This window comes from Pongo pygmaeus, chromosome 4, assembly GCF_028885625.2.
Source record: "Pongo pygmaeus isolate AG05252 chromosome 4, NHGRI_mPonPyg2-v2.0_pri, whole genome shotgun sequence".
NCBI lineage: Eukaryota > Metazoa > Chordata > Mammalia > Primates > Hominidae > Pongo > Pongo pygmaeus.
In genome coordinates, this window is record NC_072377.2 from 154,996,216 (window position 1) to 155,016,316 (window position 20,101).

General features: G+C 51.0%; 1 protein-coding gene across 2 annotated transcripts in view; it reads right to left on the bottom strand.

Annotated features, from left to right (window-relative positions):
- Positions 1-1,577: 1,577 nt before the first annotated feature.
- Positions 1,578-20,101, bottom strand: part of CAMK2A (calcium/calmodulin dependent protein kinase II alpha) — a 71,273-nt gene continuing 52,749 nt past the window's right edge. For both annotated transcript variants that reach the window (XM_054488261.2, XM_054488262.2), the window contains 4 exons: positions 13,323-13,398; positions 10,227-10,321; positions 5,070-5,298; positions 1,578-4,791 (listed from right to left, as the gene is read on the bottom strand). In XM_054488261.2, the coding sequence (XP_054344236.1) occupies positions 4,788-4,791; positions 5,070-5,298; positions 10,227-10,321; positions 13,323-13,398 (404 nt within the window). In that variant the 3' untranslated portion in view covers positions 1,578-4,787. The remainder of the gene's footprint in view (positions 4,792-5,069; positions 5,299-10,226; positions 10,322-13,322; positions 13,399-20,101) is intronic.

A 20,101-nucleotide genomic window follows, 5' to 3' on the forward strand; every position in this document is an offset into this window, starting at 1 on the left:
GCAGTAGCTGGAAGGGGACAGAGTGTCGAAAGGGGAGGAGATCCTAAGAATCCCAGTCACTCCTCGCTGGCTGTCCAGAGACCAGGGACAGGGCAGCACAGACCAGGGCAGGGGAGGCCCCTGGAGGGAACAGAGCACTGTGCTCTGAGTTAGAAGGCTGGGGTGAGCACCGGTCAGAGTCTTGCAAGAAGTCTCTTTGCCTTTGAGTCTCATTATTTTCATCTTCAAAATAGGACTATTGTAACTAGGACAAGAGGTGTTGTGAAAGCACTTTGTGAACTGTAGAGCATCATTCTCCTGTGAGGTAATAATAGTGTTTTAAGTGGAGTCGGTACTTTTTGAGAGTTAAAGGGTATCTCACAGGGCATGGTAGACGTGCTGGGTCCCAGGACCGCCTGAAACCTGCTCCTGTGCTGCCACCTGCTGGTGAAGGGACACAATGGCCACCCAAGCCCTCAAGGCTTTCTGCAGGGCCCAGGCAGGAGCCACTGGGGCAAGTGAAGGCAGGGCTGGGAGGACGCCTGCCACTAACCCTTGCGGACACCGGTGATGTCCGCAATAATAAAAAACTCTTCATTTTTTATTATTGGCATCTAATTCAAATTTAAAACATCATCCGCAAAGGTGGTAAATGGAAGCCCCCAAGCCTCTCTTGCATTTCTCAGCCTTGGCCTGTGCCCTTACTGTGAAGGTCCTCCCCTGTGTGCAAGGGGCACACTCCCTACAGACACTGCCCCTGGCCATTCCACACACCAGCAGTGAGGATAGACCTGGAAAGCAGCTGGTGCAGGGATTCTGGAGTGCCAGGCACCCGGAGTATGGTCTAGAGGGAACTGTGGGCTCCGATGGGCACCTTTCCTTGGCCCTGTGGCATCCAGGCCTCTGGGCAATGGATGGGTGACCAGCTTGTCTGGTTGGCCTGATGCTGTCCTGGTTTGAGCATTGAAAATCTCACATAGGTAGCCGGGAAGGTTGGCCACTCTACCGTGGCCTGAAGGTAGCCAAAGCCTCTGCATCACCACTTTGGCTCTGCCCTGCCAGAAGCCAGCAGCTCGGGCTCCAAGGACCAAAGTGTCCCAGGCACTAGGTCCAGACATACATTTATGGGTAAAGAGACCCTTCCTCCCCTTCCCCATTCTTTAAAGCACTCTCTGGCATGATGAGTCCTGGGCACTCGTCTGTGAGGCTGGGCTGAGGGAAGAGACTGGGTGGGGGACTTGCGGAATAACCTCCACATTGTACAGGGAAACTGAGGCCCAGAGGAGAAGAACCTTGCCCCAGGGCCCAAGAGAGATTTTAGCTCTTGGCTGCTCAGGCAACCCATAGCCACCCCTTTGCTCTTGTTGAGGGTACCCCATGTGCCTGGGAGAAAACTGACCCCATCCCTGGCTCTACAGGTGGGGCATGTGGTCCAGGCATAATCCCACAGTGACTGGTTCAGCCTTGAGCATGTGACCACAGTTGGTCCAATCAGAATGAAGACCAGGACTTTTATTTTGCCATGGGGCAGATCTAGAACTGGAAACTAACAAAAACCTCCCAGCTCAGGGGCTTGACCAAGACAGGGACACACAGAGTGCACAGAAGTTTGTAGCTATTTATTGCACTGAAAACACCAAGAATAAAACAAACGCCCCTTCTTCCCATCCCACCCCCCCAATAGCAGAAAGTTTGAGCAGTGTTCATTCAAGTTCACAGCCACATATTTTTAAAAAAGAAAAGAAAAGAAAAAAGAACTAAAACAAAACCCCAAACAAATAGTAACAAAGAAACCAGCACGGGGAGTCTGGCAAACTCATCCCCCAAAAGGGTCTCCCTTTGAAGGGAGACAGGAGGCCTTGGGTCAGGATTCGCACCATGGTGGGCACAAACCCAGGAGAACACTTTCCTGTAAACGTGTTTGCATGCTGGAGCCAAGGTTTGGACTTGGGTTTGGATTTTTATTTATTTATTAATTATTATTATTATTATTGCATCTAAAGGATGTTTTGGAGGAGCACAGAGTTTGTCTGGTGAGGGTAGGCTCTGGGCAGATTTTTCTGCGAGTCTCCCCTGCCTGCCACATCAGGATCATCCCTGGTGCCCTGTGGTGGCACCAGGTGGCTGCCCACCCACAGGCGTGGCCTTCACAGTGGGGGCCATCTCAGCCTGGGGTAGCAATCTGCCTCCACTTCTCTGGCACTCGGAGAGTGACACAGTGGACAGGAGGTGTGTCAGCCAATGAAAGGCAGGACCTCAGGCTCCTCCAGCTCAGTTTCCTCTGGCAGGGAAACCAAGTTCCAGAGAGGGAAAGGAACTTGCCCAAGGTCACACAGCAAGTCTGGTCAGAGCTGGGAATTGAAGCCTACTCACCCCAAATCACTGCTCTCTCCCCTGCAGTCCACTGCTGAAAAGCAGTTGACAGGCACCGAAGAGGGGAATCAGGGGCAGATGGGGGAGGGGATGGAGCCTGACCAGGTCTAGAAGTAAACAAGAGTCCAGCCAGTGACTATCCCTGCCACTTCCTGCAGGTAAATTAGGCTTCACATAGCCAGACGTTTGCTCCTTCATCGGCTGGATGGGAACAAAGAACCCTTTTAACCAATGAGGAAACTGAGGCTGAAGAAAAGCTCAGACCTTGCTCGGTAATTACAGCAGCCCCTGGTGAAGGCCACACCCTCACCCTTGACTGGGGATGGCTGTAGGGAACTGGCAGCTCACAAGGGGGACAGGTGGTTTTTGCCTCTGGGACAATGGGATCACTGGGCCTTACTGGGAAGCCCTCTGGGCCTGGGGCAGGCCAAGAGCCTGCCCCTGGGCCTGGGCAGCAAGGTCTCTGCCAAGGTCAGAGGCCAGTGATGGACCAGCTTGGAAACCAGGAGGCCTGGGCAGCATCTCTCCTGGCCTGCAGACCTGGCGCTGCCTGTCTCACCTGGGCCTGGGCAGCAGGACTTGAGAAAAGAACCCAGCAGACAGCTGGTGATCGGGGAGAGCTCAGAAAATCTCGGATCAAACATCCTCACCAGTTCTGCTCCAACCAACACCCAGGAGGGTCGAAGGTACCGGAGCCTCCTTCAATCCCTGGGGACATGGCTCTTCCTCCCCTAAAATCCTCCAGAGGGGACAGTATCTCATGCTGGCAAAACACGGCCACACAGAGGCCAAAAGCACAGAGAGGCAGCAACATAATTCCGAGTCGGACACTGAGAATACAACCTCTATTTTTTTTTTAGTCCAAAACATGTAGATTGGTTTTGTTGAGTGTTTTCTTCTTTTTGTTTGTTTTCAACATACTTACTGCGTATAAAGTCATGCAAAGAAAACAGTGCAGACAGTAGATCCTAGTGGATGTGCCAAGGTATTCCACTCAGAGTCAATCCCAGGGAAAGAAGGAAAGAGGAAAAGAAAGAGAGAATGCGAACCCGAGGCTGCAGGATGAGGCATGAAGAGTAGAAATTCCCAGTGCTTTGCTGTGGTCATCAGACGCCAAGGGGAGAGAGGCAATGAAGACACACGCTCACGGGCCCCCCTGAGGTGGGTGGGGGGTGCTGGGGGTGGCACACAGATATGGTGAGATGAAATCCTGGGAAGTTCAGTAGAGAAGACCCCAGTTTGCGAGGGAAGCAAAGAAAAGTCCAGATATTTCCATCCTGACAGCCTCCCTCCTCCTCTCTGCTCTGACTTGCTGTTCCTGAGTCAGTGCTGGCATCTGATGCTTCCACAGTCCCAAAAGGAATGCCTGTGTCAGCTCACCTTGGGACCGAAATGGCAGAGAGGCCCCTCTCTCCGGAGCTGAGTCCGCCTTGGCCCCAATAACCACAGGTGACAAGGTCCACCTCAGAGATGACAAAAAAAAAAAAAACTAGAACAGAAAAAAACTACCCCTCACCCCTCTTCCTACACCCCTTCCAACCTGACCCTTCTCACAATAATCTGAGAAGTCTAGTTATTACATAAATATCCATTAACGCGAAATCCATTTACGAAATACACAGAAATTTGGCTATAAAAAGGCATGCGGTCCAAGTAGAAGTGATACCTAAACGTTGCTTTCTTTTGCCCCCCAAAAACAATTAGATTCCCTCTCTGAGATGTGACGAAGCTGGAATTCTCCAGGGATGACGCTGGGGCAGGGTGGGCAGGTTAATGTTGGAGGTGGACTTCACCAGAAGGAAGCAGAAAGCAAGTAGGGGCACCTGAGAGGGCCACATCCCCCACACCGAGGGAAGGGTCAGACCACCCTGAGGTCAGCACAGGAGGAAGAAGACTTAGGGGAGCACTTTGAGGCAGGAGGCTCGTGGCGTATGCTCTTCTCCCCACTCCTTCAGTGCGGTTGGCTTAGGGGGAAGGGAGTGTCATCTGCCCTTCCCCGGGGACACTGGAAGAGGAGAGGTCTGGGAGAGGGATGGACGGATGCTGCCTTCCTCACCATGCCACCCCTCCTTCTCCCCAGCCCCTGGTGGGCACACAGCCCGGGCATTCTAGCCTACAGCCCAAGACAGGCAAGGCGGACAGCAGCTGAGGCTGGGGAGAGGGGGCCAGGGCCGTGGACACCCATGCCTGAGGAAGCCCCAGCCTGGCAGGGGAGAGGGTGGGGGTGAGAGGTGGGGACATGTGGCCGTTCGCTCTGAAGTTGCGTTGACTTTTGTGAACAAGCAGGTTTTCTTGATGCAGGTACAGAAGTGACGGTGGTGGGGTGATGAGATGGGAGAATTCCAGCAAAATCCACCTGGGAGAACCAGCAGCTCCATTCCACGGACAGAGTGGATCTCTGCGGCACAGCAACGCAGCGACCCCGGCCTGGTCCCTCAGCTGTAAGACACACCCACGGGGTGCTTCTCAGGGCATGGTGCTTCCTGCTTGGGCAACCCACCCACCCTGCCGCTTTAGATGGAGTCCAAGCGGTCCCCGGTGGCTCCTGCCCAGCTCTTCCCCCAGACCTGCAGGCGTGGCCCTCCTTCTTGGGGTCTTCCCATCCCACTCTGCTGCCTTTCAGAGCTGAAGGGAGCAGCTTCCCCGACGTAAACCCCTCCAGGGCAACACTCCCATCCTTTACATTACCCTGGGAGGCAGGAAGGAGGGATTCTTACTGGGGCAGGACGGAGGGCGCCCCAGATCTGTGGAAGTGGACGATCTGCCATTTGCCGTCCCGGCGGTGCCAGACGCGGGTCTCCTCCGACTGGGCGGTGCGTGGGATGCCGCCAGCGTCCAGGTACTGCGTGATGCGGATGTAGGCGATGCAGGCTGACTCGTCGCCCATCAGGTGGATGTGGGGATTCAGGATGGTGGTGTGCACGGGCTTGCTGTTCCGGGACCACACTGGAGGCGGGGATGGGAGGGGCAGAGGAGATGCAACCGGGGGCCTCCTGTCTCACTTTCTTCACTTTCTCCACTCCCAGCAGCCCTCTCAATGGAGGCACCCTGCCTGCCTCATTTGTAGGGAAGGGGCCTCTGTGGCAGAACCCAGCTACCTGGGATCAAGGTAGAACTTCTAGATGATGGGGACATCACATCCTAGTTTAGATACAGTGGAGTTCAGACATGCAGAATTCATCAAACATGGGAAAATGGAATGTTTGAATCATGACTGTTAGCCACATGGAATAAGCCTAGAGGATCATAGAACCAGAAGAGCTGTGAGCACAGTGTGAAATCCGGATCTTCCCAGGTACCAGGCAGGCACATAAACAGCGGGGGCTGAGCTGGGTATAAGATGCTAAATGACAACTGACTCTTTGCCTCTGGGTCAGGGAGGCGATAGGGAGTGATGGGGACTCTGGCGAATAGAATGTCTTGTCCCACCTAAAGAGGGCATCCTGCACACAGCTTCCCTGGTGGTTGCCATGTGAGTGAGACCAGTGTTGACGTGCCTGGTTTTTCAAGAGAATCTGGAAATCTGAATTTTTATATGAAAACTCTTCATTTTTTAGTATTGGCATCTAATTCAAATTTAAAACACATGCAAGCCAAGCGAAACATATCTACAGTTCAGACACGGCCCGTGGACCTGTTAGCCACTTCTACTGAAGATATACAGAATTATGGAAACGTGGAGGAATATGAGTTGTGGAAACGTGGAGGAATGTGAGAATTGTAGAATCTTAGAACCTTGAAATGATAAGGATAGTATTGGTGGTCATGGGGTGAGGTCATGGCGCTTTCCAGAGTTAGGGAGAAATGCATAGTTCTTGGAATCATGATAGGGCTGACAAAGTTCCTGACACCAGCTTCCACCAGATGAAACATGAGGCATCACCAGGACTATTATTATATTAATTCTAGAAACTCGATGTTTTCCTCAAGATAGAAAATGAAAGCATAGAAAGACAATGACCCAGGGAGGGGTTAGACAGTGGAGATCTGTATCTCGGGCTTGAGAGGAGCCCTTCCCTTTGTGTAGCCCGAATATAGGTCTGAATCATGTGAGGCACTGACTTAAAACACAGCTTCCCCAGCCCCACCCTTACAGAGCCCAGTTCAAGAATCTCTAATATTAAAAATCTCCCTTCTCCTTCCCTACTGCTTGATCCTGGTGCCAAGCCAGGTTTGTGAGCCACTTATTTCCTGAAAAATGTAAAATGTCTTTTTTTTTCAGGATTGCAGAAAATATCCAATAACACCCATCCCCTAATATCAGAAGCACGCTACACCCAGGCTTTGAATAAGGACTTAAAATTACCAAGTCTTAGGCACCATAGGATAACAGACTTCGAATTTAGGCTCTCAGACATACAGAATGTAGGGTTTCAGCGTCATAGACTTGGGAGTGATTTCAGAGGTCAGAGGTCACCCAGCAGCCCAACTATAGAGTCTGAGGAGGGCTCCATAAGCGTCCCTGACAGCATTCAGGGCTGGAGGCATACAAGACCAACATATCCATTCCACAGATATGCAAACTCAGGTCCAGAGAAGCAATCTGACTCGTCCCAAGCTGGGCTAATTCCTGAAAAAAATGTAGTGGAATCTAAAAGAAGCCAGTTTCGGCCGGAAGCAGTGGCTCACTCCTGTAATTCCAACAGTTTAGGAGACTGAGGCAGGTGGATTGCGTGAGCCCAGGAGTTTGAGACCAGCCTGGGCAAAAAGGTGAAACCCTGTCTCTACAAAAAATACAAAAAATAGCCAGTCTCATAACCTGGTAGGTAGGGAGAGAGAGAGAGAGAGAGACAGAGAGAGAGAAAGTGAGAGAGAGAGACAGAGAGAGATAATGGACAGATAAAATTAAAAAAAAAAAAAAGTCAGTTTCCAAGTGAGACTGGGTTAGAACAATCTATAACAATCCCAGAAGGGACAAACAGAGCTTAGCATTGCTGGGGGCACTGGGCCTTGCTGCAGTCAGCAAGGGCTGGAGTCCTAGGAGGCATTTGTAAAGAAACGCCACCTGACGTGGTGTCTTTTGAAAAGATAGGCGGCTTCCAATATCTACCCTTGTGCATATGGTGGGAGAGAACCAAGTCCTCAACAGGAAAAAATAGGGCGCTGGAGAGTGGAACTTGGCCGGGAGTGACCAGTTACTCTGGGTCTGCCCTTGTGGGTTCTGCCCTGGAGGTGAGCAGATGTTTAAGCCTGGAGTCTGGGGGCCAGCACTAAGATGGGGCCCGCTGCATAGAGGCAGGCCGAGGGCTGCATGGCTTCCTCTCTGTGATTATCTCAATTTTGCCATCCCTGAGCCTTTACAGTTGGGCCTTAGCCTGGTCCCTGCTTTGTGGGGATTGTAAGTTCACACTGGGGGACCAGTGCCCCCAGAGGACAGACTGTAGGATGGTGGCTACCGTGATCAGTGAGGGAGCTCCAGGGTGATAGGGACGTATGGGGTCCAGCTACCTCTCCTTGCATGAGAATTCAGTTATTTTTATTATTATTATTTTAGATGGAGTCTTGCTCTGTTGCCCAGGCTGGAGTGCAGTGGCATGATCTCAGCTTACTGAAACTTGTGCCTCCCAGGTTCAAGTGATTCTCGTACCTCAGCCTCCCAAGTAGCTGAGATTATAGGTGTGCACCACCATACCTGGCTAATTTTTGTATTTTTAGTAGAGATGGGGTTTCACCATGTTGGCCAGAATGGTCTTGAACTCCTGACCTCATGTGATCCTCCCACCTCAACCTCCCAAAGTGCTGGGATTACAGGCGTGAGCCACCACACCCGGCCGAGAATTCAATCTTCCTTGTTAGCCTTGGAGAATTCATTTGATTTATAAAGGAAGATATTGTTTTCTTCTTCACAGCTTTTTGGAGGGTGTCCTTGGCCTTTGTACTCTATAAAGTTCAGTCAGAGAGGGTGCAAGCCAAGGTAGGAGTGTCAGTCCCAGTGGGGTTTGCTAATGTGCAGATACAGCAGGTGCTACAGGGAAGGGAAAGGGCACTGGGGTGAGTCAGGTCTAGGTTCTGCCACCAGTTTCCTGGGTTCCTTTAGACAAGTCACTTCTCTCTGAGTCTCAGTTTCCCCTCTGCATGATGAAGAGCTGGACTAGATCCTACTTCAGTCACTGAAGTACCTTCTTTGTTATTTTTGCCATTCACAAGTGCCACTGTACGTATTTCATTAAAGTATTTCCTGGGGTGGGCTTGGTGGCTCACACCTGTAATCCCAGCACTTTGGGAGGCCGAGGCAGGCAGATCACCTGAGGTCTGGACCCATCTCTACTAAAAATATAAAAATTAGCCGGGTGTGGTGGCACATGCCTGTAATCCCAGCTACTCAGGAGGCTGAGGCAGGAGAATTGCTTGAACCCGGGAGGCGGAGGTTGCAGTGAGCCAAGATCGTGCCACTGCACTCCAGCCTGGGCAAGAGTGAGACTCAGTCCAAAAAAAAAAGGGATTTTCCTGAATTGATTCACTTTACTAATTTCTATAGGTTTTCTGTTTTTTGTGTTTTTTTGTGGAGATTGAATCTTGTTCTGTCGCCCAGGCTGGATTGCAGTGGTGCGATCTTGGCTCATTGCAGCCTCAGCCTCCCAAGCAGCTGGGATTACAGGCACCCACCACCATGGCCAGCTAATTTTTGTATTTTTAGTAGAGATGGGGTTTCACCACATTGGCCAGGCTGGTCTCAAACTCCTGACCTCAAGTGATCTGCCCGCCTCAGCCTCCCAAAGTGCTGGGATTACATGCATGAGCCACCGCGCCCGGCTATAGATTTATTTTAAAAGAAAACTTATTGACATAATCATTAATGAACCATCAGTATCATGAATAAAGTTCTAATAATAAGGCCTGTGAAAATGAAAGAAAGTTACATAATCCTTGCACCATGTTCCTGCCTGAAAGAGATCTGAGCCTGAGATTTGCTTTCTCTTTGATAAAGAGGGAAATTACAAAGTGGCAGAGAGGTGTTGAAAACCGGCTAGCACCCAGCAGAGCCTTTCCCCCTGATGGAGCCAGAGTACTGAAAGAGAATTAAGAAGGAAAGAGCTCTCTCACTGTGTAAACTCATGCTGTTTTAAGTGGTGCCCACATACACCTGAAATCACTGTGTAGCCTCAGTGGTACACACCCTTGATTTGGGGGGACCCTGGATATACCACTTCTTAGGTCCTTCCTCCCTGTCCTAAGCTGCATGATTCTAACCTGTGTGCGTTTTGGTTCATCCCTATCTGACCCCCGGCATAGGGAGACACAGACACAGGCAGAAAGCACCCTGGGTCAGGCCCAGCCTCAACCCCCTGAAGCTCCTGGGTGCAAAGCTGCCAAGGTCTCTCCTGCAAAGGAGAGGCCCGGGAAGGACAGACATGCAGGACAGAGACCCAGACAAACAGGCAGGGGTACAGCAGCGTGAGCTCTGTCCTCCTCTTTCCCAAACTGCCCACCCACAGAGGGCACTTGCATAACAACTCACCAGCCAGCTTGTGACCAGCTGGGCAGCTGGGATGGCCCCAGGCATCAAGATGACTGTAACTCGGGTGTGTGTGCCAGTGGGAAGCCTCCCTTATCTATAATATGGGAATCAAGGCCCTCCCCAGGCTCCTCCCAGGGTCATGGGCAGGAGAGGCCTGGGAGGGCTTGTCCTGTGTGTCCCTGGTCTCTGGGACCTCGCCTGCCCCATCTTCAACCACAGGAGGGGCAGCTGGTAGTCGATGGGCCAGGGTTAGGAGAGGGAACCAAGAAGGTACCAACCCCAGTCCACACGGGAGCTTCCTCTTCGCTGGCTCCTGAGCCACCCCTGGGGCCCTGCCCGTCACCCTGCTGTGCCATCCAGCAGGACATGGAACGAGAGCAGACAACAGGCACCACAGAGAGAAGGAATTGCTCACGGTTTTCAAAATAGAATCGATGGAAGTCCAGGCCCTCAACCAGGTTCCCCAGGGCCTCAGGTTCGAAGGCTGTCATGCCAGGGTCGCACATCTTCCTGGGGGAAAGAAGCCAGAGGGAAGAGGGACTGGGGCGGCTTCTCATTGGACCCTTGGAGGGTGAGCCTGTGAAATAGGAATGATTGCACCTACCTCATAGTATCATTGAAGTTAGTAGATGGGAAGGGGCTTGCAAGCTATAAAGTATGGGATATCACTGACTGGTTCGTGCCATCTAGATCCGGGAAGCCTGGGTTCAGGCCCTGGCTCTGCCAACGGCCATGAGACCCCAAGCAAGTGGCTTAACCCCTTTAAGCAAGAGCACCATGAATGGTGTGCAGGGCTGTGCAGTGCACTAAAGGTGCTGGTGGGGAGGCATTTCAGCTTGCTCTCTACTCTCCAAATTGTACTCCCTGGTTCAGGGCGGTGGATCCAGAGGGGTCTTTTTCTAATTTGCCTTCCTGTGGGGTCGGGATGGGGGACACTGCCTTTTCCTTCACATAAAAGTGACTTCTGCTCATCAAGCCAGGTATATACCTGGAAGGGGTGAGTTTTGCTAATTTGAACAAAGGTGCCTATTGTTAACAGCAGCCTTGGCTGTGAGCCTCAGTTTCCTCTTCTGTAAGATGAGAAAAACAGCATTAGATGAGGTAATATCTGGGAGGAGAAGCACAGGGCATGATGGAGGCTGTGTATTTTCAGCTGTTGTTCCCTTCCAGGTCTTAGTCTTCTGGGAGATCCTGACAGCCAGGCAGGGGAAGGGAACAAGCTGTCTTTCCCATCTCCAGGTCTGTGGGATCTTTTGTGGTATAACATGGACACCTGTGACAATAGCAATGAAGCCAGGGGCAGGAAATGTCCCAGGACAAGCAAAGCTCCCAACCCAGGGTAGAATTGGAGACACCCAGGAGAAGATGTCAGGCCCAGCACCGTCTGAGCTGGAGAAAGCATTCGCAGGGTGCACTGTCCCTGCTCTGTCTGTCTGTTTGGGTGACCCCAGACAACTTGCTTCTCTACTCATGACCCCAAATTCTCCATATGGCTTAAGCCAGGGGCTGGGGGACTGTGCTCAGACCAAACGGGATGCCCAGGACCCTTCCAGCTCCAGAATCCCCCAAGAGTGGGGGTCTGGACATGTGGGAGACTGAGCACCCCCACTGAAGAAGCCCTAACCCTGGAGGCACCTGGGTGTTCCTGCCTCCTAGAGTGAAGGGACTTGGAGGCCATCTGCCCCAACTCCATTGTACATATGGGGAAACTGAGGCTCAGAGAGATGAAGGAACATGTTCAAGGTTACACAGGGCATCCTGGACCCCAGAGGTCATGACAATGGGTCAGAACCTAGAGCAGGCTGCAGATGTCAGAGGAGATGACATCACATAGGTGGGAGGGGTTCCCCAGGACCCCCAGAAGTGCCACTGAGGAGCTTGGGGACCACAGGGGCCACCTCTCTTTCCTTCACTCCCTGGCTATGTCCTTCCAGAGCCACTGGCATGATACATTCCAGGTCCATTCTTTCTAGAACTGGCTGCAAGACCAGCTTAACAGCCTATTTCCATGCTTTTATGCAACACTCAGGTATATACATGCACACGCACCTGCGCACCCTCCTTGTGCACAGTCTCAAATGTGCACACATGTGTACAAGTGCATGCATACACATATGTACACATCACCCTCAGTTCCACACATGCATCTTCTAAGCCCCTTGTTCTTCCAGAGAGAGCCAGTGGCCTTCTAGGGGGCTTTGCCACCTGCTGCTGCTGAAAACTCTCCCACAGTTAGAATGCACCTGGCAGGCCGGGCGGGCTCAGTGGCTCACGCCTGTAATCCCAGCACTTTGGGAGACTGAGGTGGGTGGATCATGAGGTCAGGAGTTCAAGACCAGCCTGACCAACATGGTGAAACCCTGTCTCTACTAAAAATACAAAAATTAGCTGGCGTGGTGGCATGAACCTGTAATCCCAGCTACTCAGGAGGCTGAGGCAGGAGAATCGCTTGAACCCAGGAGACGGAGGTTTCAGTGAGCCGAGATCGCGCCACTGCACTATAGTCTGGGTGACAGAGTAAGACTCCATCTCAAAAAAAAAAAGGAAAAAAAAAAAGAATGCACCTGGTCTGCCAAGCCTTTGAGAGGCAAACTTCAGCTCTGGGCACATTGGAAATCAGGAACAGGCTGCCCAAGGAGCAAACCCCAGGCAGGTTATGCCCAACTCACTTTAACCCAACAATAACCCAAAAATAACTCTGCCTTGGTTGGCAGTCTTTGTCCTCCAAAAAGCTTATGTCTGGTCTCCAGGCCCAGACCTTGTCAGCACTGGCCAAAATATTGAGGACTGAGCCCAAAATATTTGCTCTCCCAGGGGCCAGCTGAGGGCCCAAGTAAAGTTTGTTTCTGGGCCAGGCCAGGAAAGGTGTGAGTGAGCAGCACAGGGTGCTCTGGCTCAGCCCCTGCACACACAGCTGCCCCTCCAAAGGCAAGTCCAGGTGTGTATGGGATGTCTCATTTTATGTTATTTTTGTGCAAGCTGCCTTATATCTCAGAGGAGTTCAGATTCTGCTTAGAATTACTTCTGCTCATGCCTGCTCACTGAAGGGATGTGCCCTGTGGATCCTGCCTGCTCCTGCCCATCTGAGGTCAGAAGTCCAAGGGAGTCTAGGGTGAGCACCCAGGCCTATTGGGCAGGAATGAAGGGAACATGCCTCCATTCCCACCTTCCCAGCTCATCTCCTGAGGAGGCCCATGCTGTGATGCTGTCCACCCCCTCTTTCCTTGGGGAAGCAAGGGAGTTTTGTTGGAGTTCCTCCCAGGGAACAAGATGTGAGGAGGAGGAAGTATAGGAGGAGGAGGAGGACTGACATATAGAGCAGTGTCGCGAACAGAAAGCTCAATAGAAGCATCAAGTCCAGATGCAAAATAGAAATATGAGTTCAGCCCGATTCACAGCACATGCAAAGTGAGTGGATGAGGATCAGAGACAAGGACCCCCAAAGTTAGCCATCAGTACCCCCTGAACAACAATCCAGGCAGGACATGCAGAATGAGCCCAGCTGACTCACGTGTAGGACTCAAAATCTCCATTGCTTATGGCTTCAATCAGCTGCTCTGTCACTTTTATAATTTCCTGTTTCCGCACTGTAAGGCAGAAGGGGACACAGAAATAATAATAATAATAATAATAGTGATGGTAATGAAGCACCAACTACCATTTCTTGAGTCCTTATCATGTGCCAGACTCTGTGCTGGGACCTGAAGACCTCATGCAGATGATCTCATTTATCCTCGCATTGCTGCTGGTGGCTAGGCATCATCACCCCCATTCCACAGAAGAAACTGAGGCCCAGAAAGGCAAAAAAAAAAAAAAAAGGTGTGAAATTTCCTCAACTACAAAGGCCAGAGCCAGTGTCTCTGTTGGCGGTCTTTGCCTCTAACACATGGTGGATATTCTGACTCTACGCCTGATGTAAATCCAGGTCTTGGCTCCCAAATACTTATTCCTACCACCTTTGCTTTGCCATGTAAATCAAAACAGGATCAACTGTGACACTGTCACTGATAGCCATGATCCAAGGGCTTTCTTATGGCCAAAACCAGGACCACTAAGAAAAATCTTAGGGTATACGCATCCCTTGAGCCTAGATGAGCTTCTTGCTCTATTTGGGTGCCGATAGGAATTAGGCACTGAGCTATCCAGAACTTTCTAGGCATAATGAATCCCATTTGCTGAGACCTGGCCCTCCCCTGTCTGCCACTGAAACACCACAAACAGCTGGTCTTTCTGGTGGAGTTAGATGGCCGTCCTATTAGATTTGTGATGTTCTGAGCCTCAGTTTTCCCATCTGTAAAATGAGGACACCACCACCTCTCATTCATTCAGAGCCAAATACATAGTGGGCAGAATCCAGGCTTCAGCTTAGACAGATGTTCATTTAAATGACTGTCCAGGTCCTCAAGCTGTGCAACTGCGGGCCACAAGGTGGTTTGAAGGTCTGTGAAATGGAGATGATAGCGTTCTCCGAGAGTTGTTATGAGGGTGGGGTGATGTGATGTACACGAAGCATTGGCCAAAGCCTGGCACATAGTGGGTGCACCTCATAAGTGCGACCATGTCCTGCCTCCCTAGGCCCCTGCCAGGGGTTGCCTCTCTGCTCTTCACTAACACCCTGGGAGGTAGGCAAGGTCAGCTTCCTCCCACTTCACATATGAGGTGACTGAGCCTCAGTGATGGAGGAATTTGAAGCCAGGTGTCCCGGCTCCTGGCAGAGCCTAACAGAAGCCTTGCTCCATCTCCCAGAGGCAGGCCCCTTTCCCTCCTTCCACAGGCTTAAGCTTGGCTTTAAACCTGGCCAGTTCGTTGGCCCACTGTAGCTGTCTCAGGCGAATAGATGAACACATTGCCAGGATTGCAAGCTCAGGTCTCGCCTCAGCATTTCTCAGTCTGGAAGCCTGGGAGGGAGCCCAAGCCTAGCAGAGGCCCTGACCAGCCCTGTCCTCACCAGTTGCCCACACCACGCCACCCCACACAGGAGCTCACCTCAGGCCCAGAGGACACAGAATCATAGAACATCCAGTCTAGAAGAACCCTTGGAGGCCAGAGTCTCCTTATCAAACTTTAGGGAAACTGAGGCCCAGTGAGGGGGTTGTGATTTGCCCAAGGACATGGCACATACCAAGTGGAGAGCCTGGCTCCTCGCCCAGGGCCTTTTCCATAGGCCCCTGAGGCCCCAGCTCACTGCCTGTCCTAACACTAACCTCACGCAATTGTTTTGCCCGAATGCTTTATCTACGCCCCAACTGATAGATGAGCTCATGGGGGCTGGGCTGTGACATCCCTTGCTCACTGCATCCTGGAGCCTGGAACAGCCTTGGCTCCATAGGCCTTTATCACTGAATGAATGAATAAGTGTACCAGGCCTTGTGCTATGTGCTTAGTCTACGAAGTTCCAAAGCCTCACAGCACAACTCTACTTCCACGTCACAGATGAGCAAACTGAAGGTGAAAGAAGCTAAATAATTAGCTCCAGTGGAGCTGGGACCCTAATCGGAGTTTGCAGCTCTAAAGCCCGTCACATTCCCCCACACCACACCCAGCACTGCCCTTGGCACATGGTAGATGTAGCAGTGATCATTCAATGTCAGCCACCACTGTGAACAGCTAATTCCCTTCTCTCTCCTGGCTCCAGTCAGAATCACCTGGGCTGGGAATGAGTCCATTTTTAGACCATGAGTGCCACCGGGTCACACAGGTGTTGCTGCACCTCTCTCTCTGGGGACTTTCCTGGGGCTGGGGCAGAGGCAGCACTCAATACATACATGTTGAGTGAATGAATGAGTGAATGGGACCAAACCACAGTCTGGAGTGCTATCTTCGTCCTGCCCCTTGGACTTGCCCAAGGTGCCTGGTAGCCACTGTCCCTAGGACACCCAGAACCTGGCTTCCTGATCACCTGTGCCCTCCTTCCCAGAAGCTGGAGATTGAGTATGGGAAGAAGCCTAGCCCAGCCAGTCACCTCTTTTGTTTGTTTGTGTTTTTGTTCATTTGTTTGTTTGTTTTTGAGATGGGGTCTCTCTGCATTGCCCAGGCAGGAGTGCAGTAGTGTGATCACAGCTCACTGCAACCTCCCCCTCGTGGGTTCAAGCGATTCTCCTGCCTCAGCCTCCTGAGTAGCTGGGATTACAGGCATGCACCACCACGCCCAGCTAATTTTTGTATTTGTAGTGGAGATGAGGTTTCACCGTGTTGGCCAGGCTGGTCACGAGCTCCTGATCTCAGGTGATCTGCCCGCCTTGGCCTCAAAGTGCTGGGATTATAGGCGTGAGCCACTGCGCCCGGTCCAGAGCTACCTCTTTCTTGCCACTCCCACATAGAATCAGGGGTGACAACCAGAGCAAACCCACGTGCTCCTGATGTGAGACCTGAGTCACTCTCCTTGCCTTCTCTGCATGGACTTTAAGACCCTTCTGGCTCACCGTTCCAGGAGCCTGTGCTCGATGCCTGTTTCCTGAGGTCTGCTTCTCCCTGCCATCTCAGAGAGTCTAGCACAGTGGCTGAGGGCATGGTTTCTGGAGCCAGAGTCCCTGGCTTTGGATTCTGGCTCTGCCACTTACTTAAGAGCTGTTCCCTTGGGCAAGGGAACTTCCAGTGCCTCAGTTTCCCTATATGTATAATGAAGATACTAATAGTACTTACCTTGTAGAGCTGTTCTAAGGATTGAGTTAAGAATATGTCAATAGAAATAGCTAACATGTACATGGTCCTCACAGAGAGCCAGTTGCTGCTCCGAGTCCTTTAGATCAAAGCACTTATGTAAAGGATGCTGCATTACGTAAAGAAGTTAGCACAGTGCCTGGCTCTTGGGAAATGAGAGTGTGGTTATTATCATTTGGGAATCTCTGAATTGGAACTTCCTCCTGAGGACATCCTGGAGTCTCTAGTCAGGGCAGGGATATTTCCCAGCAGCCTGGTATGAGGGAGTGTGGCTTTGGTTGGAACCCGGGGCTTGTGGCCTGCCCGGAAGCTGGCTGCACTGTTGGACGGCTCTGGCTATTTTCACTTCCTTCTCCTTTCAAGTTGAAATCTGTCCTTCCAAAACCCCCTAGATACAGTTCTTGTCTTCTTTCTGCCTTCTGGGGCCCTGAAGTGACACCTGCTTCCCCAGCCTCTATGCCTAGTCTTCTCTTCTCAGAGCCGAAGGCCTCCAGGTTGTGGTTCTGACTCAAGCTGGCCATTTAATCCTTGAGAGTCCTGGAGCTGTCTAGATACCTCTCTGAGTACGCACACACAATATCAGGTGTGGCCTGAATAATGCAGAATATCAGGTCTGGGGTAGCACTCTCTATCCCCTCCCCAATTCTGGATATTATACTTCTATTAATGTAGCCTGAGACAGTGCCTGACTTGGCTGTGTCTCCAGCTACTCGGGACACCAAGTTACCAACGATAAAGCCTAGTGGGCAGGAATCTCCCTAGCTTTGTCTGTGGGACAGAAGATCTGGGGGCCTGGTGCTTCTTACATCTGGAAAGTCCACTCTGATTCTGGGCCTCTACCATGCCCTCAGCAGCCCCACTGCTGTGTTCATTCAGCAGCTGCTTAGTAGCAACCACTGGCCTTTCTCATCTGCCAGCTGTTCACCCAGACAATCCGGGAATTCTCCCCTACAGATGGGAAAGCCCAGACCCCAGAGAGGTTAAGACACTCTCTCAAGATCATACAGCATGCTAAGACTGAGACAGGATCAGCATTCCTGACTGATATTTCCCAGAATGTCTCTGCCCGAGGCAGAGGTAGCTCTTTAGTTGGAGAGGAAATTAATTTTTCATGGAGCGAGTCAGGAGGGATGGGGGAGTGGGAAGGAAGCAGAGCCCCAGGCAGCTCGGAGGGCAAGAGGGCTGTGCAGTGAGCCAGAGGGGCTTTGAAATATTAATGTCTCTTTCTCTCCTCAGGGGACTATGTTCCCTGGAGGATGACATTTCTAATTAACTTTAATGTCAGGTCAGAGTCCACCCCACCAGCTGTTATTCTCACTTAGCAAGAAGACTTAACAAATTAACACCAGAAAACGGTTCCCTGGAAATTTTCTCTGAGGCTGGGAGAGGCTGGGGGAGGCACAAGGACTCCTCTTTCTTGCCAAACACGGGGAGAAGCTCCTGGCTGACCGTTTCTTCCATCAGACTTGGCTTCTGGGGTTTTTTACATGTGGGGAAACTGAGGCAGGAAACAGGGTCCCAGTCCTACCATTAATAAGCCATATGTGCCCTTTCTCCTCCCTAGGCCTCAGATTTCCCTCTGGAAAGGAGGGAAATCTGGAAAGTGAGCCAAAATTCAAGACTTTGCAAACTGCCCCATCCTGATCGCTCTAAAGCAGAGGATAATGACTGCAAATGTGAGACCTCAGGGATACAGCCCAAAGCCATTACCCCAAGAGAAAAACGTCTTTGATGGCTCCTAATTTACATTAATAGTGCATACAAATTTTGTATTGTATTCCAAATATTTCTCTATTTAACATATAAATTTGTCTTAAAATAATCTTTGAGTAAAATTGGTGCTCCAAGAAAATGTCACCTGGCTTCCTATCATTCAACCACGAACTCCAGTTTGAAAAAAGAAATTGAGATTTATTAAATAGTTTCTCTGGGCCAAACACTATATGTGCACTTCATATGCATCTTCTCATTTCATCTGCACAGCAATCCTCTGAGGTTGGTACCATTTTCATTACCTCTTTACTGTGAAGGAAATTGAAGCTCAGAGAGGTTGAGCAAGTTGTCTGAGGTCATTCAGCAAATGGACTCCAGTGGAGAAGGCAGAGCCAGATTACCTCCACGGTCCCTGCCTGTTCTGAGGCCAGGATTATGTGGCTCTATCTGTCCAGTCTCCTCAACATCCCAGGGCCCAACTCTTATCATTGGGCAGCTAGCCTCAAATAAGGGGAACAGCTTAGAAGCACCATTTCTTGGCCTGCCACATACCCCTGGGGTCATAATTCACAGGCGCAGGGCTGGGAATGTGGTTAGAACACTGGACTTTTGTGAAACTAGAATGCTGACTTGACCGTACCAGGGAATTCGTCAAGATAGTGTATTTTCTCATTCATTCATTCATTCATTCATTTTTTTTAAGAGACAGGGTCTTGCTATGTTGCCCAGGCTGGAGCATAGTGGCTATTCACAGACACCATCATAGGTCACTGCAGCCTTAAACTCCTGGCCTCAAGCGATCCTCCTGCCTCAGCTTCCTGAGTAGTTCAAGATAATGTATTTTTATAAGTTGTCCCTGGTGCCGTCACAGAAGATGGATTTGCTCTAGGGCCAGGTTGTGGTGACAGAGTACCCACCACCGCCCAGGGTGGGAATGACCAGGAAGGGACACACACGGGGCGGGGCTCATCTTCCAGGCATCCTGGCAGCGTCAGGAGGCAACCTTGGTATGTGGTGTGTCAAAACTGCCTTAAAGCCTGAATCACAATTTTACAAAAATGTTTCCTACGTAATACAATGCTCTTTTTCCCATCTCTGTATTCTAAGGCAAAATATCTAAACTGGTACTGCTGAGTTCCCTCCAGGCAAAATATCTAAACTGGTACTGCTGAGTTCCCTCCAGGTCAACGGCCTTTTTTTATATTTCAGAGACCTCCCTACTACCACCACCACAGGCATCTCTGCTACACACCTGAGTGTGTGAACCACTGAGCTCCCTGTCTGGGGGAAGGAGGAGGGCTGGCTGCTAACTCTTGGAGGATTTGGTGTCCCCAGGGCAGAAGTCAGCAATCCCTGCCCCTTCCTCCAAGCTCCAAGGGCACTTTCCACCACCAAGGCCTTCAGAGTGGCGGTTACCAGCCAAGCTCTAGAATCCGACTGCCTGAGTTCAAACCCTAGCCACATCCTTGTGAGCCACGGGACGACAGAGTACAGGCCAACGTACTCGGCCTCTCTGTCCTCTGTTTCCTCAGCTACAGAATGAGGTTCACAGCAGCACCTACTTCATGGGCTATAGTGACACTCCAGGAAGTCAGTCCAGATAAGGTGCTGAGACCGGGGCTAGCACACAGCAAGCATTCCATAAATGGCGGCCCTTATTACTATTTTTGTTTTACCCTTACTCACAATCCAATCAGTTACCTGATGCTTTGCTTCCCCCACCTGAGAGCTTTTGAGGACTGCTGGCCACTAGCTCCAGTGGCGCCGGCATCTTTGGTGGGTCTTATGCAGTGTTTCCCATACTCCAGCCACTGGAGCTTTCTGGATTTTTGCTCTCCCTTCCTTTACAGTTATTACTGTTTTTAAAATCAATTTACTTGTTTAAAAAAACTCAAAAACACTTATTTCAAAAGGAAC